Here is a 23,594-nt window from a genome sequence, read left to right on the forward strand (position 1 = left end):
TTTTACAGAGAGGAAGGGAGAGGGATAGAGAGCTAGAAACATTGATGAGAAAGGAACATCGACCAGCTGCCTCCTGTACACCCCCCACTGGGTATGTGCCTGCAACCAATGTACATGCCCTTGACCGGAATCAAACCCGGAACCTCTCAGTCCGCAGGCTGACGCTCTATCCACTGAGCCAAACCAGTTTCGGCTAAACTTAAATTTTTTAATTTAATTTTGAGTTCAGCAAATATGTATTTACTATTCTGTGCAAGGCACTATTCTGGGAGCTGGAATATAACTTAAAGTAAGGTATGGCTCCTGCCCTCCAGATGTTTGCAGTTTAAAAGGGAAAGTGAGCATTTAAACATTCTCGGCAGAGGCAACAGTGAGCGAAGGCACAGAAATGTAAGAAGACCAGACAGCCTGAACCTAAACGAGAATGTGCAGGCTGCTCTCTGTGGCTAGAACTTAGTGCATGGAGCTAAAGGGGTAGGAGGGTTGGGTTTGAGGGGAGAGAGAAAAAGAGGGCAACCTGGTGAGAGATAAGGCCAAAGAGTTTAGGTCATTCAGAGCTTGAATGCTATACTTAGAAATTAATTTGAGGGCAGTGGAGAGAGCCACTGAAGACTTTTTGGTAAGGGAATGATGTGATCAAATTGTGTTTAAAAGGTTATTTTTGACATCAGTATAGAGGTTAAATTGGAGACGGCCAGACTGGGTGGGAACAAAGGTTGGTTAATAAATCTTTGCAGTAGACCTGTAGAGAGGTGATGAGGACGTGAATCAGAGCAGCGGTGAGGATGAAGAGAAAGCTGAGCAGGGAAAAGGGAAAGATATAATAGATGTTAAGGAGCCTAATATGATGAGTGAATGGTGGTGCCATTGTGTGAGAGACTGAGGATGATGATAACGATTTCCATTTTTGAAATGTTGAATTAGAAGTGCTTGCAAAATAAGCATGAAGAGATGTCCAATAGGCAACTGGAATTTGGGCTAGAGATACATATTTGGTAGTCATCTGCTTGCGTATAGTAATTGGACCACAGGAGTGGGTGGGATTGCTCAGGGAAGGCAGGTGGAGAAATGAGAAGGAAGAAGAAAACCAGTAACAGGTAGTGTCTCAAAAAGCAGTGGAAGAGAATATTTCAGAATGAAGAAAGCAGTGTCAGATGCTATTGAAGGATCGAGTCCATGAGCTTGGAGAAGGTCCATTGGTTCGACAAATAGAGGACTCTGCGAGATTTCTGTGTCTTTAGTTCTCATATATAAAGCTGGATCAATAGTGCCTTTCTTGGGGAGAGAAGAGGATAAGGTTGGGAGCAGATAGAAGGATCTCTGTTCCAAAGCAGCCTGAATGCACCTCTATTACAGCACAGCTCGCACTGTTAGGATTGCTTACAGGTTGAGCCCACCCACAGCATTGTGAGCTGGACTGCATAAGCACACCCAGTCCCACCACTCAGAAGAGACTCACTAATAATTTCATTGTCAATTCTTTTAGACTTTTCCCTCTGCAAATAAACACATATGTGTTTATATGTGTACACAAGTGTAATTAAAAAAAATACTGGCTCATACAGTGCATGTTCCTCTGAGAACCTGTTTTTTCCACTTAACTGAATAAATTAATCATCTTTCTGTGTTACTATATGCTGAGCTATTAATATTTGCAAAATATTTATTGTTTGAATGGACTATAATTTATTTAACCAAGTGAATCTTTAATGATGAGCTTCTAGGTTGGTTTAGCTTTTCACTATCACAAACGGTGCTGGAATTAACATTTTTGTACATATATCTTCTTTGCACACCTTGGTGCAAGGTGAGTGTAGGTTTAATTCCAGGGCCTGGGTCTTTTCCATCTCTGTACCATCAGTACCAAGCATAAAGAAGGTGCTTTGCAAAAGTATTAAAATGACCAGAATTCAGGTCTTGAGGTCTTCCAATGACTTATTTATCTTTGTGTTTTTAGCATCTATAACAGTGACCAACAAAATTTTGCTTGCTAAATGAATAATCTCAAGAATATAGAGAACTCTGCTCAGAAAAGTATTGAGTAGTAGCCAGCTTTTAAGTGATGTGTGTATTTTAGAACACCTCATAAGCATTGTCAGCTAGGAAGCACCCGGAGACATTTATTCTGAGTGTTTTGCATATTTCTCTTCCTCTCCTGGAGATGAGTGTTGATGTATTCCTTTCCCTGGGCAATGGAATGGCTAGATGAAATTTCTAGGTAGATAATTGCTTAGAGTGAGAAGTTAAAGAGTCTTGTCTTCCCTTCAGAATTATATTTCTTTTTCACCTGCAGGATGCCCTTCACAGACTCTTAAAAGCAGGAGCATATTCTTGTTCAGCCCTGCATGACTAGTGCCTACGATACAGAGATGGGCCTTCAGCAAATGTAGAGGGTAAGGGAATCATTAAGTGTTAGGCTATATGGTTGGCATTAGCTGATAAACTTTTTAAATGGTTTTGACCATTTCCCCAAATTTAAATCCTTTTTCTGCTTCCTTTTGTTCAATGATGACTCTTTTTAGTATATATTGAATTCTTGTATATAATGTTGTCTATTCCTGTGCTTCATTTTTTTATTCATTAGGTTTATTTTCTGGTGTTAGTTTATATAATTTTAACTATTGTTGTTTTATAATATGTCCTAATCTTCTATATGTATAAAAGGCTAATATGCAAAGTGTCCCCTTGGAAGTTTGACCAGGAATCTGGGAGTTTGATCCCATCAGAGGAAGGCCCTGGCCAGCAGCCAGAAGGCCCCTATTGGCCTTGATCTCCAGCCAGGCCTAGGGACCTTACCTGTACATCGGGCCTCTAGTATCTTATAAAGCTACCTGCTGGATAATTCCTCTTTTTCAAAATAGTATTTTAGACTTTTACCCATTTATATCTATACTAATAAAAGAGTAATATGCTAATTAGGCAGACATCTTCCAACGACCATCCAGACAAAGCCACAGCAGCTGCCTGAGCCTCAGGCAAGATGTGGATGACGGGTTGCGGATGGCACATGGCGGATGGCGCATAGCACATGGCAGATGGCAGCTGCTACTGTGAGGGCCGACCCAAGACTCAGGCAGCCACTCCCCACTGCGAGGCATGAGGCTCAGGCAGCTGTGCGCACGCTGCAAGGCACATGGTGGCTGCCAGTGACAGCAGCAGCAGGGTGATGGGGGTGGCACCTTCTCCTGATAGGCCAGGTTGCCTCTGGCAGAGGGATGCCAGATTGTGGCTTAGGCTGGGGGCCAAGGCAGAGGTGGTTAGGGGCGATCAGGCCGGCAGGGGGACAAGATAGGGACGGTCAGGCCCACAGGCAGGCAGAGGCAGTTAGAGGTGATCAGGCAGGCAGGCAGAGGGGTTCGGGGCCATCAGGCAGGCAGGTGAGCGATTAGGAGCCAGCGGTCCTGGATTGTGAGAGCTAAACCAGCAGTCAGACATCCCCCGAGGGGTCCCAAATTGAAGAGGATGCAGGCTGGGCTGAGGTAACTTCCTTCCCCTTGCACAAATTTCATGTACCGGGCCTCTAGTTTCTATACTAAGTCTAGAAATATTGGTTGTCTTCTAATACAAACAGATTACATTACATTTACAAATTAGCTTCAGTATTGGCATTGTTTTACTAACTTTTCATCATCTAATATAGTAGTTTTCCCCTTGTTTTACATGTTTTAGTAAAAATATGTTATTCTTCATGTGGGCTTGTCTCTCCACAACATTTATCGAACCCATTCTTCTGATCCCTAGCTCCTGCCATGGTGCTGTCTGCTAGAGGTACAGAAGTGAACAAATCACAGTTCTTCCCCTCAAGGAGCTCTCTTTGGTGGACAAGAGAGATAACTGGTCTAATTGCAACTAATTATAATAATCATTGTGATAAAAACCCAAGGTGCTAAGGAAGCACAGTGAGGCATACAACCAAGCCTAGGGGTGTTAAAGAAGACTTCCTGTACTGAGTCTGAAAGACAGAATGGAAGTTAACCAGATGAAGGGGAAGAAAGAGGATTCCAGGCAGACAGAATGTTTATTGGAAAATATGTTCAAAAGTAGAGATTTTCAAAATATTGAAGTGTTTTAGGAGCTGCAAGTAGCTGGAGTATAGATGACAGAGGGATGGTAGCTGGAAATGAAGCTAGAAAGCAGGTGGGAGGGTGGCAGATGATCGAAGGGACTTGTGTGACAAGACATGAATTTGGATATAGAATTGAAAGATTTAAGTAGAGCAGTGAAATGATCAGGTCTATGTTTTAGAAAAAAAAAAAAGTCCCTAAAAGAGAAAATAATAAAGTTAAATAAAGACCTTTCTGGCTATTGTAGAAGATGGCATTAAGGGGCTCCAAATGTATTGCATTTGGTAGTTTGGACTCAAAAGCCTCTTTTAATCTAAAGCATTCTGTGACCTTGTTCCCCTTTTTTAAAAATGCCATTGACTATTATAGAAACCAGGTCTGTTGTCCTGTAGAATGTGCCACATTCTGAATCTGTTTCCTCATACTATAACCTATTCCTCTGCCTCTCATATTTTCTATAAACTGGAAGTTAGCATTGAATAATTCTATGGATTCTGGTTCATCTTTTCTCTGGAAGGAGGGACAAGAATATTTCATAGGGCTGTGAAATGCTACCTGTGTCTGATGGTGCCACAGTCAGGGATGCTAATGGATCAGTGGTTCAGGTCATGACAGCTCATTCCTCCATTATAAATTTCCCTATCAACCTTTTATTGAATGAATTGATCTACTGATGATTAGCACCTGAGTGAATTATTTCATCATGGGCTACCTTTTTTTTTTTTTTTTTTTTTTTTTTTTTTTTTTTTAGTTCTGTCAATCTTTTTACATTTATTAGCTGAATAAAGAACATTTCCTTGCCCTAGCCAGTTTGGCTCAGCAGATAAAATGTCAACCCATGGACTGATCGAGGATTTGATTCTGGTCAAGGGCATGAATCTTGGTTGCAGGCTCAATCCCCACCCTGGTCAGGGCATGTGCGGGAGGCAACTAATCAATGTGTCTCTCTCACATCGATATTTCTCTCTCTGACTCTCCCCCTCCCATTCACTCTTTAAAGATTCAATGGAAAATATCCTTGGATGAGGACTAACAACAACAAAAACAAAAAACATTTCCTCAATACCTAGAGCTATTTGGTTGTTCTGAAAAATATGTACCAAAAGATAAGAAAAATGCTTAATTCACTTTCTTGCAATTTTTAGATTAAGGAGTTGGTACCTTAGTTGTTTTGTTTTAAGTATCTTTTGGTCGTGTTTCTATTTTATGACTTAAGACATTGGCTAGTCCAGTGATTCTCCCTCAGTGATTATCTTGTAAACCCAGCCTTTGAGAAATTGTCTTCATTTGCACAGAGCCTTAAGATCCTTAGGAATGGGAATGGCTTTCTAAGTGCCGTACACACATCAGTCCATCTAGTCCTGTACTTTTCAGAAGACAGAACCACCTTTCCTTTGGTTTCTCTTCTCTTGCTCCAGGTCACACAGTGAATAAGATGTGTCAACACTCAGATTCAGAAGTGGCTTGTCTTGCCAAAGAAGTTTACACTGAGTGGAGAACTTTCATTGAGAAACATGCAAATAGACCTTCTATTGAAGTTCGAAGTGATTCCAAAACCGAGGCGCTTAGGAAAAACGCCCAGAAATTACTCTCAGAAGCGCTGGAATTAGAGGTAATGTCTGGTTATAATGTAATTATTAGGAGTTCTTGGTTAAATGAGCCTCACATTTTCAAAATGAACTTTCATAGTGTTGGTGCTGTGGCTTTATTCTGTTTTTTTCTTTAAGAGTTCTGGATTTGTAATCATTCTGGGAGACGGTGTTGTAGAAAGAAACTAGCAAACCTGAAGTAAAACCCTGGCTCTAGTACGGACCGTACTAGCTGTGGCACCTTAGGCAAATCTTTTAACACGAGGCTTGATTTTTTTTAAGTGTAAAATGATTATTGTTCCTACCATCTAAGGTTATTGGAAAGAGTAAATGGACTCTTTATATACAAAAGAATAGTATAGTGCCTGGTGATTACAAGTCACTTAGTGAATGTTGGCTCCTTCCATTTATTTTATTTTTATTAAATATATATTTATTAATTTCAGAGAAGAAGGGAGAGGAAGAGAAAGATAAAAATATTAATGATGAGAGAGAATCATTATTCACTGCCTCCTACATACCCTCCACTGGGGATCGAGCCTGCAACCTGGGCTTGTGCGCTGACTAGGAATCGAACCTTGACCTCCTGGTTCGTGGTCAACACTCAACTGCTGAGCCATGCTGGCTTGGTGGACTCCTTCCGTTTAAAATTTGTTCTCTTCCCACTGAAGCAAAAATTCTGGCATGGACTCTCTCTCTTAGGAAATATCAATGGCAAAAGAAATAGCTGTCTATTGAAAATATTCTAATCCCCCATTTTTTTTGTCCACATTCTAAAGCATATAGTCAGTTGGCTAGACCTAATTCCTACATCTTCATAGCCAACAGTTCAGGTGACAATAGGCTTGAGGTACACATGCTAGAAGGATTTTTGCTCATTAACAATAATATTAATCACCATCATCAAACAAATTTTATATGTCAATTTATACTCTGGAAAAATCAGACATATAACATTTATATATTTTCTCCTTTTTAGGGTATCCCTATCAAAATTTCTTTAAGAATAATTTAATATTATTAACAAAGAAGCAATGCAGAAGTCTGATTTAAATGCTTGATCTGTTACTATATTCTCTGAGAAAATATTTTAGCCTTTCTGTCTCAATTATGCATCCACAAAAGAAGGGCAAATGAACTCATGGTATATTATTTACTTTTTAGAATACAGTTTTGGATTTTTAAATACACACTTAGAAAATGTGAAAAACATAGAGAGGAAAAATAAGATCACCATTGAACTTACCACCCAGATATAATCTTGTTAGCATTTTGGTGCATTTTCTGTTGGTAAGTTATTATAACTTTTTAAATGAATGCTATAATATGATTTTCCCAGGTTATTAAGAGCCATTATATGCCAAATGTTCCATAAGATAGTTTTATTGATTATTTAAACAACATTGCAGAAAATTAACAATAATTTACATTTATGTTGTCTTTTTCATCTTGATCAATATCAGTATAATTTTGTATATCCTTTTCTGTATATGGTTATTTTTTCATTTTTATAATTATCAGTGTTATTTGATAGCTCAGCAAATTGCTATGCTGTTAAGTTTGCTTTGCTTTTCCTAAAGGAAACTTTAATATGAATATTAAGCCCTTGGAAGAGAAAAAAAAAAATGAAGGTTGTAAGTCTAAATAAATAACTTTCCAGAATATTGATTAGCCAACAAGACTTGCTATTTGATATTTTAAATAAAGTTTATTTTTTAAATCAAAATTATTACAAAAACATAGAGTTTGGTTATATAATATGTAGTTAATGTGGTGGTAAATTCCAGTTCCCTGTGGCATCTTTTTAAGTAAATGATAATAACAAAGCAATGCTTATAAGGATTAATGAGCAGTTTGCCTACTATATTAAACTCCATAATAATTATCCTTTTAGTTTATCCATTAATTATCCTTTAAATGGCACATCAAGTGGTAAGCACTCAAGTGTTTCAAAGTTAAAAAAGTGATAAATTCGTTAGTGCTTTCCAACATAATTGGAAAAAATATCAGATTAAGCATAGTTGAGTGGTTTTGTTCCCAAAGAGTAAATTTTAAAAATTAAAAGTATACATCTTGCCGAAATCGGTTTGGCTCAGTGGATAGAGCGTTGGCCTGCGGACTGAAGGGTCCCGGGTTCGATTCCGGTCCAGGGAGTGTACCTTGGTTGCAAGCACATCCCCAGTGGGGGATGTGCAGAAGGCAACTGGTCGATGTTTCTCTCTCATCAATCTATCCCTCTCCCTTCCTCTCTGTAAAAAATCAATTTTATATATATATATATATATATATATATATATATATATATATATATATATATATAAAATAATAATAATAAAAGTATGCATCTTTCTTTCTTCCTTGGCAAAAATAAATAAATAAAAGAATCAATCTGGGTTTTTTTTTGCATAAACAGTATTTGATAATAATTTGATCAGTTTGATATATTTAAGAATTATAAACACTTTTTGCATAAAAGTTAACTCTTAGCACCTATTATCATCTGAAACATTACCATATTAGGGTAAATAAGTGACCCATCTAACTCAGTATTTGGTCTTTGACAGTAACCAATGTTGAGTGCATTCAAATCAGACATCCAGTCTCCACAAATGTACTTTATCAGGCAGTAGTAAACCATTGGATAAATTATTGACCCAGTGACTAAAAAGCCTTTACAATTTGATCCTACCATTACATTTTTTGTAGAAAATAAATGTTTTCATGTTATTTGTTTTGGTTATATTCTTTTGTAGTGAAAGCCATAGTTGAGGAATATACATACACAGCCAGATGTATCTCTTTATTACTGTATAGATCTTGCTTTCCAGATTCATAGATTGTTTCCTTGTTCTTGGAATAATGGAATAGATGAATAAAAACTCCATTGTTGAGACCCTGGCTCCATTCCCCTTTACTTTTTCCCTTCCGGATCTTCTTTGTTCTTCCCTGCATTTTAGATCTTTCCTCATATGAACATCCCCTGTGGTGTCATTCTCTTACTTCCCCTTCCTCATTATCCACTCTCCTTCCTACCTCATGGCCTGTGATCATTTTCCTATTATGTCATTAAAAAAAATGAACCTGATTCTCAAAGTGAACCTGTATCATTAAGAGTTATGAAACACTGGCTGTTTGGCCCAGTTGGTTGTCAGATGGTGCTAATGAGATCCAGGTCAGGGGTACGTCCCCATATGGGACTGTTAGTTTTTTCTTTGTTTAATGGCCTCAGACTGCACCTCTGGCTTTGACCGGCTCTTTCATAAATGTATTTAAGTGGCCCAAAAGGAGTGTGGTTAGATAGGTACAAACCCAATCATGCTCTGTGTGCTAAAACTCATACCAAGTTTGCTTCCAGTGGATATTCAATTCAACAAATGTTTAGCACTACTACTACTAGTGTCAGGGAGAATGCAAACATAAGTGAGTTGCATTCCCTATCTTAAGAAAGCTTACAGTCTCCTGGCTGAGAGCCTGTAAAAGACTAATAGAAGGCAAGATGAAATATATCTGAAATGGGTACAAGCCAATGATGCAGACACACAAAGGACAGTATATGAAATCTAATAGGGGAATCTGGGAAGGTTTTATGGAAGAGATGGCAATTGAATTGGCCTTTTTCAAGAGGGGGAAGATTTTGCTAACTTGAAAATACATATAAAATAGAAACATTATATTTCCTATCTTATTTGCTATGTTATTGAAAGAGCAGGAAAGGAGGGAGGTTACATGGGGGTAGGGGGAGGACATTCATTTAATGAATATTTACTGAGCCCTTACCATGTGCTTGTATCTATGCTAGGCATGGGGAATTTAGAAATGGATCCAGCACAGTATCATCCCCAAAAGGGCTTACAGGCTTCTGAGACAAATAAACAGTTACAGTACATCGTGGGAAGTTCTGCATTTGAGGTACACACATAAAAAAGACCTGTTCCCTTACTTTCAAAGGGCTTACAGATGTGGCAGACATCACTAATTGATTATGGCACCATTTCCCACTGAGGCCAGAATCCTTGATGAAAAAGCTCTAGGTGGTCATGTTTTATTCTAGGTGGTCATGTTTTATATCTTCTCCCAGCTATAACCAATTTGTCCAGAATTGGACAACTGAATAACTCACAGGTACAAATAGATAGGGAAGTAAATCAGATTCTCTGTCTCTGAGACATGTGAACTAGGAAATGCTAAGAAAACAACAGTGGGAGTGTTGGAGCAGATGTTGGAGGAGTTATGAGGAAGCAGAAACCATGGGTAGAAATGTGTAGAATATGGGGAGAGAATAAGGCAGTTAGAATTAGTAGTGAGTAAGGCAAATGGAGAGGAGCAAAAACCTATGGGGAGGAGACCAGGAAGATCATAAGACACAGAGAAGGGATGTGGTCCCAAAATGAATGCCTAGGTTTCCTGCAGCGTTCCTATTCCCATTTCTACAGGTGCGTTTCACAGCAAAACACTCTTCTCAAGGTATCAGTGAGACCCTGGTCCCTTAGCTAAGTCCCGAAAGGGCTTACCTAAATCACCAGGCTAAAACCCACTGGAAAGGACTCAACAATTTGGGTTGGTTTGGATTTTCCAAGGGCATTTTTAAATTCATTCACTTCGTGCAATGAACTTTTATACAAAAAGGCATATGATGAATTATTCTGTATAATTTACATTTTAATATCACCGATGTTCTTATTTCTTCATTCTGATTGGCCTTCATTTAATAAGAAGGCGTGAATGAGAATTATTACATGCTTGCTCCCTTTTCCCTTCACATTGTTGGTAGAACACCGATTCCACTACCCAGTGGTTTTCTGTGTACATGCAGTCGCCTTTCTAGATGTGATTCCTGGATGGCAGGGGCAAGCCTTTTCTGCTCAGTCTCCCTAATATTCAGATCAGGGCAGATTCAGGGTAGCAACTTGGTAACTATTTGCTAAATAAAGTATGTATGAGTATCCAATTATGCAAATTCCAAGACACTGTCAGAGTTCTTTTATTATTATTATTTTTAAAGTATATTTTATTCATATTTCACGGAGAGGAGGAAGGGAGAGGGATAGAGAGCTAGAAACGTCAATGAGAGAGAAACATCGACCAGCTGCCTCTTGCACACCCCCTACTGGGGATATGCCCGCAACCAATGTACATGCCCTTGACCGGAATCGAACCTGGGACCCTTCAGTCTGCAGACCAATGCTCTACCACTGAGCCAAACCAGCTTCGGCTAGAGTTCTTTTTTTAAATATATACTATAATTCAGTGGAATGGCCATGGCCTATTTTGCAAAGGTATATATGCCCTTTCTCCCCAAACAACCATTCCCCTAAAAAAAACCCCACCTTTTTCTTGACTGTTAAAATAAGTGAATCTCTAAACAGTGGCTAACCATCCTCACACTGGATTGAGGAGCCTCTCTGGCCAATGTTGCTGGACAAATGCTGGCCAGACAACTGGCCACCCTTCCAGCCTTCTAAAGTAACCTGCTTGCAGGGCTGCCTCAGGCCAGGGGCTAGTTCACTGCCCACCCAGGAGGCCATGAAAAACTCGAGATGTCTGGAGAGCCACGGCTCCAAGCCAGGTCCACTCACCCTAGCACAGTCAGTCAGTCATCAGGACCACAAACTTCCCGGAAGGTCTTTTGTCTGCTGTGCCTCAGTGGATGTCTGGGCCTACATATTCATTCTCTGTCTCCTCCCCCCCCCCCCCCCCCAGTCCTATTCTCCCTGCAGTCCTTATTTCTTCCAAGCTTCTTTTTTCTGTTTGTTTCGGTCTGTCTATTCCTTATATTAGGGTATTTTATCAAGTGTCAGGTGACTATTTTTGGTACACTTTTTTCTTAAACTTTTCTTTTTAAATAGTGTGTAGCCCTGGCCAGTGTGGTTTGGCTGGAGTGTTGTCCCAGACACCAAAAGATCATGGGTTCAATTCCTGGGCACATACCCAGATTGCAGGCTTGCTTCTCAGAGTGCGTATAAGAGGCAACTGACCAATGTTTCTCTCTTTCATATCTCTCTCTCTCTCTCTCTCTCTCTCTCTCTCTCTCTCTCTCTCTCTCCCCCCTCTTCCCTCTTCCCTCTTCCCTCCCTTCCTTTCATTCTGTCTAGAAATTAATGGAAAAAAATATCCTTGGGTGAGGATTAACCAAAAAATAAAAATAAAAATAAATAAAATACAGCCAAAGTACACAAGAGATATACGTACAGATCAGTGAACATATTGCAAAGCACGTGCCTACTTTACCTAGCCAGACCCTATTCATTCTTCAAGTCTCAAGTTAAACAGCATTTCCTTTCAAAGCCAGGCACCACCCTCTGGGTTGGGTCCCCTTGCTGTAGCTCTGCACCCAGCATGCATCCCTGTCCTCTTTCCCAGCACTCAGTGCACTTACAATCCATGGTCACTGCTTCTTACTAACTGTGCTCTCCATGGAGTCACAGACAGTGCCAGCCTTATTCACTGCTGTTTCCTCTCCCCAAGCACAGAGCCCAGCACATAGTAAGTGCTGAATAAATATTTGAATGAACGGAGGAAAGCAAGTAAGAGAGAAAAATTTGTGTCCTGTATTCAAGGAACTCACTGTATTTTAGGAACTCACTATCCAAAAAATGGATAATTGTAGTATATTGTGATAATTACTAAGGGGAACTCAGGAGACGTGGCAGCCCAAAGAACTTTCAGTCCTCTGAGCTAGAGTTTGCTTTCTTGTATTTTGCTTTTTAGCTAAGCTTTGACATACAAATAAGAATGTATTTTCTAGGGAAAGTGTACCTTAAGGGATCAAGTATCTAAGTAGCAGATAGAGGTGTGTGAAAGCAGCTTAGCAGGCTCATGCTGGACGGTGCTCAGGATGAGAGGGGATAGGCCTGGAAAGGAAGGTAGGATTGAGGAGCCCCCTCACCAGCAGCCCAACCTGGCTGGGATTCAGACCGTGTGGACCAAGTCCCAGGCCTGTCCTACTTTGATTATGTCTGCCACCCTAGGAGGACTTGGGCCTGAGCCACACCATCCTGGAATTGCTACAAGTCCCATCCCTCAGTCTGCTGTTTACTGACCCTGCAAGCATCTCCTCAAACTCTCCTGGGCAGTTAGAATGTTGAAGGGACAGTCAGTGCAGTGAAAGGGCAGAAACATGAACTTTGGAGTCGGGGCTCCAGGTCAGAGTCCCAGCTCTGCCTCTTTTTTTTTTCTTTTTTTTTATAATATATTTTATTGATTTTTTTACAGAGAGGAAGGGTAAGGGATAGAGAGTTAGAAACATCAGTGAGAGAGAAACATCGATCAGCTGCCTCCTGCACACCCCCTACTAAGGATGCGCCCGCAACCAAGGCACATGCCCTTGACCGGAATCGAACCTGGGACCCTTGAGTTCGAACCTGGGACCCTTGAGTCCGCAGGCCAACGCTCTATCCACTGAGCCAAACCGGTTAGGGCCCAGCTCTGCCTCTTGGTAGTTGTAAGACCTTGAACCTTTCTTTATCTTTGAACCCATTTCCTCATCTGCAAAATGAGATAATAGGAGTTGTGAGCATTAAATGTGAAAAGTGATCTACACACATATTAAGATCCAGATTCAGTGTTTCTGAGATGCAGTAAAGGGTTAAAAGGCACTTTTAAAACAAACCCCCCAAAAGTATAAACTGTTACACTGATTTATTATCCTTGGTCTTTGTTTCCTGGTTGGTAAAGTACAGGGCCCAGGACCCATTGCTTAGTTCAGGCCAGTTTCCTGTTATAATGGCAAATATTACCACCCGGCAGGGGTTGTGAATGAGGTCCCTGTCACAGAGCACATGGCCTTGTTCCTTAATTGCCAGGGTGGAATTAATTTGCTCTTCCTGTTTCTCTTGTGACAGGAAGTAGATGTCCTTGAGTTTCAGTTGATTAATGGAAGCCTCTGAGCAGAGTGCTTCAGCCTCTCTTGTTTTTAATTCTTATGCGTTGCAAGGCCCTAATTTGATAATTTTGCTGTTTTTTTAGATGGATCACCTACTGGTTGAAAATATTGAGCGGGAAACGTTTCATCTCTGCTCCCGCCTCATTAATGGGCCCTACCGGCGGACGGTGAGAGCCCTGGTCTTCACATTAAAGCACCGAGCTGAAATCCGGGCTCAGGTGAAGAGCGGCTCGCTGCCCGTCGGCGTGTTTGTGCAGACCCACAGAAAATGACCCGAGGACGGCTCCAGCCCGGGCTGGGCAGAACAGAAAACGTGCCCCTCTCTGCTATTCAAAGACCCTTTTGAGTTTGGGTGATGGCTGATGCTGGCTGCGCTAAATTTTCCCATGGTGCCATTCCTTCAGACAGAGGATGCAGAGCGCCCTGGGAGACAGGCCTGCAGGAAACGCTTCATTAGCTGCCGTGCGCCGGTGCTGCCTAACGGGACGCGCACAGGCTGTCACTAGGAAGCGCTGTACGGTTGCCATCACCCAACCCAGCAAAGGGTGGTGGATTTCACTGTGAGTATGCCAGGGACACCTCTAAACTTCCCCCATGTCAGGCAGATGAAGTCGCTACTTTATTTCGCCACCCTGCAGGTAACTGAAACTCAATTACTGCTGCCGCTCACACGGTTCCATCCCCCTGAGTTTAGATGGCTCTGGTGCCTCTCAGAACTCCCCTGTCTGTTCTCTTTGCTCTACCCCAGGGGTGAGCCTGCCGGAGCCAGCCCACTGCCCCTTCTTTCCAGAGCTCACTTATCTGAATGTTTCAGCTCTCCCTGGAAGACCTTCTGTGTTGGTCTTCGGAGCCCCCATGCTGAGTCTCCTAATGAAGAGCTGGCCTGGAGCATCCCCACACTCAGGCTATTTGAATATGTGACACTCTCATTTTAAGGTTCTGTAGAAGATACATAATGAAATTCCTCTTGAAATGAATTACTGTAGTGAAAAAAATCCATCCCTATATATTTTAAAATAAAATACCTTTATATAGACCTCTTGAAACAATTATGTAAATGATATTTGCTTTTTTATAAATAATAATAAACTGGGACTTTCCCCCCCACTAAAACAAAAGATATGGCTTGTTCATTGAAAAGTGTTTTGGGTTGAGAAAAAGTATAGTTGATGAAAATGAAAAATAATTGCAAAGAATTTAAAGAAATAGTAAGACTCGAGAAAGGGTTTTTGAGGTTAGGGGAGACTGGAGCATGTTTGTAATCTAAAAAGAAGGAGCTAATAAAAAAAAGGAGAGATTTAAAATACAAAAAAAGAGGGGATGGGTTAAAAAGCAAGGACAGAAAGGAAGGGATTAATGTGGCCTGTTTAATCCTCTCATCTGTTGTGTTAGTAGATATTGTTTCAATTTTTTTATATTTCTTCATTTATTCAGCAATCATTTATTGAGCACCCATTCCACGGAGTACTGTGGATACCTAGCAGGAACTGAGATGAGACCCTGAGGCTCACCAGGCAGAGGTATCTTGTTCCATTTCCCACTGCTAGGAAGTACTGAAGCTGGAATCATAATTAAGCACCCACCAGGCACTCAGCACTGTGATAGACATTTTAATAATAATATGCAATTAAAGATCAGAAAAGTGAGTCCCAGAATGGCTTAGTAACTTACTCAGGATCACACAGATAGTGAAAGGCAGAGCTAAGGTTCAAAACCCTGGTCTGTTTGATTGGCTCCAGTCTCCCAGGTTCATTCATTCACTCTCTTATGGTTACATGCAGATGACACTCCAATTTGTATCTTCAGACAGTACATAGTCCCTCAGTTTCAGATACATCATCCAAGATGCCTCGTGGGCTTCTCAGCTGTAACATGTCTTTTCTCACTTGGCAGTCCTGGTAGCCCAGGCATTCTTGCCAGAAGCCAGAGTCCTTACTCAACCAGGGCCTAATGGTTTTACTCATCACATATATTTATTGTAGAATCTCTTGCCTCCTCTCCATCTCTAGTACCACTTTAGGGCTTCATCCTCTGTTGCCCACATGGCTACATGGCTTCCTAGCTGGTCCCTTTGCACCCAGTTCTAACCTCTTCAAATTTATCACCCTGTCCTAGAAACAAAGTGACATATCAGAACTGGAAATCTCATCATGTCACTCCCGTCAAAGCATTCACATGCTATTTTCTTCTCTAATATGCTACTCTCTACCTAGTTCCCTATGCTTCCCCTACCACAATATCCTATGTATTGTTCTATACATATCCACATGTTCTGTGGTTGTGCTTTTGATTCTATCTCCCCACTAAAGGTAATGCGAGCTCATGGACACAACAATATAGTGGTTACCGAAGGTGGAGGGAGGGTTGGGGGGAAGAAAAAGAAGATAAAGGGGTCAAATGCATGGTGATGGGAGCAGACTAGATGTTGGCTGGTAAGCACACAATGCAGTATACAGATGACATATTAAAGAATTGTACACCTGCAACTTATAGAATGTTAGTAACCAGTGTTATCACAATAAATTTCATTGAATTTAAGCTTCATGAAAGCAGAGACTTTGTTTTGTTCCCTATTGTATTTTCAGCACCTGGTACCAACTAGGTCTTCATAACTATTGAATAATTGAATGATTACTTGTGTTGTACAGGAAAGGCATCTAATCCAATCAGGTAATACTTCCTGGAGGTGGTGATACCTGTGTGCAGTCTTAAAGGGTAGAAGTAGTTAATTGGGTGGTTGAGGCATATGCCTGACTGAGAAAGCAAACTATGGAAAGACTCAGACCTGTGAAATATCTGGAAGGTGATTGGTGTGGCTTGAGTAGAGGAAAGCAGGGTGAAAAGTAGATGGAAATGAGGCCGTAGAGGAAGGCAATTATCAGGACCAGATATGAAGGGTCCTGAACAACAAGTGAAGGCATATGGACTGATTCTAAGCAGGAGCTGGTTAATATTTGTTAACAGGCTGTGGAAGAAGAAGCTGGAGCAGGGAGAGAGACTGGGAGTCGGAAACTTCATTTATAAGCAACCAAGAAGTTCTGCTAACTTAAGGACCCAGAGTAAGTTGAAAACAAATTGCTCTGTGGCTGAAAGGTTTCAGTGGTGATGGTTAGAAAGTAAGATGATTGCAGAGATGTGCTTTGGAGATTTGGAAAGTAGACCGTGTTATTTGTGGCTGTGTTTTCCTTGATGCATGCACAGAATTTCCATGAACACTAATGGAGCTATTCTGAGTGCTTGCTGAAGGAAAGGAGGCTTGCAGATACCCATCTAAGCTGACCCACCCACTAAGAAGCACCTCGGAGCTCCAGCCTGTTATAAGGGAAATGTTCAGCTCCTGCAATGGGGTGGAAAAGTTCTTAGACTTCTGAGTTACCTGTAAATCTAGATATGAATATGTCTCCTAAATGTGTTTGGTTGCTATAGGAAGTTTGGGAAATTAAATACTGTTAGAGTCTGCTTCAGCAGCTTATTGATCTTTTTTTTTTTCTTTTTTTTAAAAGATATTTTATTGATTTTGTACAGAGAGGAAGGGAGAGATATAGAGAGTTAGAAACATCAATGAGAGAGAGTCATCGATCAGCTGCCTCTTGCACACCCCCTACTGGGGATATGCCCGCAACCAAGGTACATACCCTTCACCGCAATCGAACCCGGGACCCTTCAGTCTCCAAGCCGATGCTCTAACCAAACAGGTTTCAGCTGATCCTTTTCTTGTAGTGGTTAAATCGGAGATCCTGGTCCTTCGAGTAGGAACTGAGTCTCAATTTTCATTCATCCATTCATCCAACAAACTAATGTTGCCTATCTTATGTGAGCCAAGGACTAGACTGGCACTAGAGAAACTGCAGTAGATATCATTTCTACCCTTGAGGAGCCCTTAGTCTAGTGGGGAGACAGACACATAAGTAAATAAGTACAGTACAGCATACTAGGTGTTTATTGTAGATACTGATTTAAAATGTTGAGAAAGTGGAGAAAGGAGTGATTAATACCATTCTAAGAAAAGATAAAGTCTTCAGAGAGTTAATGTTTGAATCAAGTCTTGGAGGATAGATAGTTCTTAGATCAGTATGTGTACAGAAGCCCAGAGGTTGAAAGTGTATGCCTTGTGTCAGTAAAGGCAAATGAAAAGGAGTGTGGAGGCATAGAGTTTTTAGGCAAGGTGGAGAGAAACGGGGCAAAACAATTAGTCAGGGCCTCAGAGGCCTCGTGAGGAAGTTTGGACTCTGGCCTGCAGGTAATGAGAGGCTCTGGGAAGTTTTTGAGGAGGTGAGGGAACTAATAAAACGTGCATTTAGAAAGATAGAAACATTCTTACATAAACAGATACTTCAGAAAATTTTTCAAAATTTAAAACTCCCAACAATTTATAGCAAAGGAAAGGAACACTCAAGATTGTGTAAATTAGATCATTCTTTTTTACTTTTGACAAATGCAGTTTAGAGTTGACCAAACAGATACCATTAGAGAGTCCCAGGTTTGAAAAATGGCAGGAAGCTCAGATAATGCATTTACTATGTTCAGTGGTGAAGGAACAGGCAGCCGGCCTTTTCTCATTTAAAGAATATCAGGTTCTTACACTTGTGCCTGTCAACCTTGGTTTTCTTTTGCTGCAGCCTCAGGCCTCCGAGCCTCATTCTGAGATTTGTAATGTGTTTTGGATGTGTTTATCACAGCCATATGGGACAGAGGCTCAGTTTGTTACTGCCCCTTATTGCTACCAAAGGGAGTCCACCCAGAGAACAAGGCTTTGGGAGCTCTGTTAGTTCAGTGGCACTGCTTTGATTTCAAAAGCCCGATGGTTTCACTGGATGACATTGTATTTTCTTTTAAATCAACCAAAGTGATATAATTGCTGTCAGGGATAGGCTTACCCATAAGCTAAGGAGGTTAGTTTCAAGATTCAAGAAGACCAGGATGTCCAATCAAATGCTGCTCTTTCTTCTTGTTAAAATCACTCATTCAGTGCGTATTTGAGTTCTTACGGGCCAGATCCAAGGGTCACAGGAATAAGTAAGACAGTCTCTGGCCCTAAGAAGTTCGAAGTCTAGTGAAGGTGAGTGCCAAGGTCTAGATAAACAATTTAAAAAGGCTAATGCTATGAATTATGGGAGTTCAAAGAAAAGGAAATAAGTCAATAAATATGTTAGAAGATGCCCAGCCTCATTAGTAATCGGGGAATGGCAAAGATAAATGTCATCTTTAAAGACCTAAAGGATGCAGCGATAGTGATCACCATTATGTCTCTCTCTAATTCACTGCTCTGACCCCTACAAAATCAGAAGGATCCTGGAAGATGGCGGTGAATTATAGCAAAATCAACCAAGTGGTAGTTCTAATTGCAGCCACTGTGCCAGTTGTGGCATCTTTCTTGGAGCACATTAACATGTTCTCAGGTACATGGTATGTAGCCACTGATCTGGTCAATGTTTGTCTTTTCCTTCCCTGTCAGAAAGGAAAGTCAGACTTCATATTTGCTTGGAACAGACAAAAATATACAATTGTAGTCTTGCCCCAGGGCTGTTAACTCTCCCACTCTCACAGACTAGTCTGAAAAGACCTGTACCACCTACACATGTTACAGAATATCACACTGATCACTACATTGAAGACATGAGCTCACTGGGCCAGATAAGCAAGAAACAACGAATACATTGGAAGTCTCAGTGAGACGCAGGCATTGAAGAGAGTGTAAGAACACACTGAAGATGCAGGGGCCTCAAATATCAGTGAAGCTTTTAGGGGCCAGTGGTCTGGGATATGCCAGGGACATTCCCTCCAAAGTAAAAGACAAGTGATTGCATCTCCCACGCCCCCAGTAAGGTAGGCCCCTTTGGGTCTGGAGGGAGCATTTTCACACCCGGGAATACTGCTCGATCCTGTATTGTGGATGACAAGGCTGCCAGTTTTGCTGGGCACCCCGATCAGGAAAGGGCTTGGCAGCAGGGCCAGACTGTAGTACAAGTAACCATGCTGTGTGGACCATATGATCTGGCAGAATCCAGGGTATTGAGGTGTCTGCGGTGGGAAACGATGCCTGTGGAGTTTATGACAAGGCCTAGGAGGAGGATCACTATGTGGACCTCTAGGGTTCTGGAGCAGGGCCATGCCATCTGCAGCCAGGAATGACACACCTCTCACAACACAGCTCCTGATTTGCTATAAGGTTCTGGAAAAGACAGATCATGGGAGCTTAGATCATCAAGTTGATCATGCAGACACAGCTGCTCATCATGAGCTGGATTCTACCAGGACCACCCTCCACTCCCAGTCAGAAAGTCAGAAAGCCCAGCAGCAATTCATCCTAAGTTGGACAGGGCACAACTGACATTGGGCACAGCAGCGCCAAAGGGCAGAAGGTGCATGAGTACGTGGCTCAGACATCTATATCACCCACCACCTTTGCACCAGTGCCCCCTTCCTCAGCTCGGCTATGGCTGCCTGAGAAGCTTCTTATATCCAGCTTGAGTGAAAAGAACCAAGCTTTGTTAGCAGGTAAATGGCTCAGTATGAATGAGCAAGCCAGAAATAGACTGTGGCTGCACTGCAGTCCCACACAGGGGTGTCCTTGAAAGACAGCAGAGGGGGAAACCTTTCCAATGGGCAGAGCTTTGAATAGTGCTCTTTCTGTGGAAAGGAAGAGGGCCCAAGGTTAGAATATACACGGATCTCCTGGGCAGTGGTGAATAGCTTGTCTGCTTGGGCCTGGAAGGAATACGATTAGAAAATCGGGGGCAAGGACTCTGTGTAGGGTATGTGGTTGGACCTGTGAGCTTGGACATCGAATGTGAAGGTCATTATATTCCATGTTAACACCCACCAGGCTGTGTACCATGGAGTAAGCACTACCTAGCCATGTATATGCAGTTAACATCAGCCAGCCTCTATCTAAGGACAGCCCAGGCTGGTACACGGATGCATAAACAGTAACCATGGTAGCATACAAAGAGGGTATATGTGGGGGCTATAATATGGGCTCACACTCACTCACCAAGACATGTAGTTACTGCTGGTGCTGAGTGTTGAGCCTGCCAGTTTACAGACACCAACTCAGTCTCAGATACATCTTTGTCCCTTGAGGAGAACAAGCAGCCATTTGACAAGTTGATTATATTAAACCCTTTCCACCCTGGAAAAAGCTGCAATTCATTTTCACCGGAGTAGACATAGTCTGGATATTGCTTTGTTTGTAGGGCTTTATCCAGCACAACTCTCTAAGGGTTCACAGACTGTTTGACCTGCTGCCTTGGGATCACGTATGAGCACAGCAAGGGAGGCGAAGCAGTGGATGCAGGCCATGAGTCCACTTGCCCTTTCATGCGCTGCACTGTCTCAAGCTCCAGTTTGGAACTGTCTCTTGAAGACATAGTGAGGCACCAGCTCAGAAACCGGGAGAATAGGGGGCCATTGCAGAGAATGGATGGAGTGGCGGGGAGCTGATGGGGGGGATGGGGATGGGGAATGGTAGCCAGGAGAGATTCACTCTCTCATAACATGATTTTTTAAAGTAAACTTTTACTTTGGAATAATTTTAGATTTACAAAAAAGTTGCAAAGAGCCCAGCTAGTGTAGTTCAGTGGTTAGTGTCAACCCGTGAGCCTGGAAGTCACAGTTCGATTCCCTATCAGGGCTCAATCCTCAGTAGGAGGTGTTTAGGAGACAATCGTGGTTTCTGTTTCTCTCTCCTGCTCCCTCTCTCTCTCTCTGAAGTTAAAAAAATATTAAAAAAAAAAAAAAAGAAAATTAAAAGTTGCAAAGATAATACAGAGTTCCTCTATGCCCCTCATTCAATTTCCTCTATTGCTAAACTCAACTCCAAACTTCCTTCAGACTTCATTAGTTTTTCCATTAATGTCCTTTTTCTGTTCCAGAATTCAGTCTAGGACTCCACACTGCATTTAGTCCCGTGCCTCTCTCATTTGCTCTGCGGCAATTTCTCAGTCTTTGCTTGTCTCCCATGACCTTGACAGTCTTGAGCAGTGCTGGCCAGGTGTTGTGTAGAATGTTCTTCAGTTGGGGTTTGGCTGATGATTTCTTCATGTCTACACTGGGGCTATGGGTTTGGGGCAGAACTCCGCAGAGGAAAGTGCGCTTCTTGTCACGTCCCATCAGGAGGCACGTGACATCCACATAATTTGTCACTGGTGATGTTAACCTTGATTGCTTGGTGAAGGTCATGCTTGCCAGGTTTCTCCATTGTAAAGTTACAATTTACTCTTCTTAGGAGTCAAGTCACTAAGTCCAGACCCTGCTCAGAGGTGGGGGATTAAATTTCTGGGGAGGGTAGAGTACTTCTAATATTTGGAAGGTTTGCCCAGTCTTCCCTACTGATTTATTTAATATCAGTGTTGACTCACATATATTTATTTAACTCTTTGGGTTATAATCCAACCTGATAGTTTTTTTTTCACAGCAAATATAAATTCACACACACACATAGATAGATAGATGGATAGATAGATAGATACATACATACATACATACATACATTTAATTTTTTTAAACGAAGAAAACAAGTATGCTGTGTGAGAAACAAACTATATGTTTGGCAAGATTTTTCCTCCACAGCTCTTCATGACTGCCTTTGAGTAGGATAATCATTGGCTTATTACTATTCAACTTGCAACCTCAGACACACTATCCAGACTCTGGAGGCCTCAGTTTCCCCATCTGAATAAGAGAATGCTTTTATGAAGTGGTCTCAGAGGTGAAGCAGGGAGTGACCTTTGTATGTTTGTAGGAGTGCAGGTTTTTCTTTTCACCTATTAATAGATCTTAAGTTCTTAATGGCAAGGGTTATCTTCTCTTATTTATGTTGGAAAACGAACCCGGAGCTAATAGCCTTTGAGAACATCATGTAAACATAATCAATATTAATGACCCTATCACAACCCCAGACAGTTCTCTTGCCCTGCTCCTCACCTCTCAAGGGGATTTGGTTTTCCTATTCTTTTTCTGTTCCAGGATTCAACCCGGGATACCGTGCTGCACTTACGTCACCATGCCTCTCCAGTCTGTCACTGCCCTGGCAGTTTCTCAGTACTTACATGCTCCCTCTGATCTTGACAGTCTTTTCCTATTTTCAAACTCAGATTTTTCTCCAATGTCTGAAATCCACCCTGAGGCCTGCCATCCAAGACCTTGCCCTCCCGGCATCTGCTGACCTCTTTGGCCTCATTTTTGTCCCTCTCAACAGCCACACTGATGGCCTTATCACTGCCATGAATGAAATGCTTCCGGAATAGCTCCCTCCTCTATGTAAGACCCTGTGATAGGCCGCAGGCCACCGAAATGAACCAGGTGAGATTCTGTATCAGAGATCAGCCAACCGCCCACAGCAGTCTGACATGACGAGGGATGAGTGGGGGACTGTGGGAGCAGAGTGGAGGGAGGGATTCCCTAACTATGCCTGTGGAGAGGCCTGGTCTGGAGAGACCAGGGAGACTTTGCAAAAATGCTACTTTTAGAGATGGGCTTTGACGGGTACATAGGAGTTTACCAGGTAGTAAGTGGGCTCAATGGTATTCCAAGAAAGATATGTATGTGCAAGCCAGAGAGATGTCAGAGAACAGGGAACAGTAATAAGTATAATGTGCCTGGAGCCAAAGGGCAGGACAGAAGAATGTAATCGATTCTCCACCTAGCAGTCAGAGTGAACATCTAACTCGTACTTCAGTTCATGCCACATCCTACTCAAAGCTCTCCAGTGGCCCACGTCACAAGGCCCCACATGTCTTAACCTCTGGTCCTGTCTCCGTCTTGACTTCTCCCCCACTCCCAACCCACTCTGGCCTTCTGGCTCTCCAACTTGCCAACCATGGCTCTTCCTTGGAACGTTTGCGTCCACTGTTCGCTGTGCCTGGCGCACTGGCTGCCGATTCTGTGCTGACCCTGTGTCCTTCGGTTTCACCTCCTCAGAGTGGTCCTCCCTGGCCTTCCTCTCTAACAAGGCCCTCACCCCCCACACCCCTGATACATCGGTGCTTTTTATCTTCACAGGATTTAACGCCATCTGACCTCACTGCACTCATTCATTCTTCTGCTCCCCTCATCAGA

The 23,594-nt window shown here is 42.0% G+C and overlaps 1 protein-coding gene across 4 annotated transcripts in view; it reads left to right on the forward strand.

Moving 5' to 3' along the window:
* The window catches only part of TCEANC2 (transcription elongation factor A N-terminal and central domain containing 2), a 46,380-nt gene extending 23,167 nt beyond the window's left edge, over positions 1-23,213 (forward strand). For 2 of the 4 annotated variants that reach the window (XM_036443860.2, XM_045584638.1), the window contains exons 4-5: positions 5,483-5,676; positions 13,619-16,073. In XM_036443860.2, the coding sequence (XP_036299753.1) occupies positions 5,483-5,676; positions 13,619-13,807 (383 nt within the window). In that variant the 3' untranslated portion in view covers positions 13,808-16,073. Of the gene's footprint in view, positions 1-5,482; positions 5,677-13,618; positions 16,074-22,630 lie in introns of those variants that run through there. The other 2 variants (XR_006742192.1, XR_006742193.1) reach the window with 2 other exon arrangements.
* Positions 23,214-23,594: the final 381 nt, after the last annotated feature.

Source organism: Pipistrellus kuhlii, unplaced genomic scaffold (genome assembly GCF_014108245.1).
Source record: "Pipistrellus kuhlii isolate mPipKuh1 unplaced genomic scaffold, mPipKuh1.p scaffold_m20_p_2, whole genome shotgun sequence".
NCBI classification, from domain to species: domain Eukaryota; kingdom Metazoa; phylum Chordata; class Mammalia; order Chiroptera; family Vespertilionidae; genus Pipistrellus; species Pipistrellus kuhlii.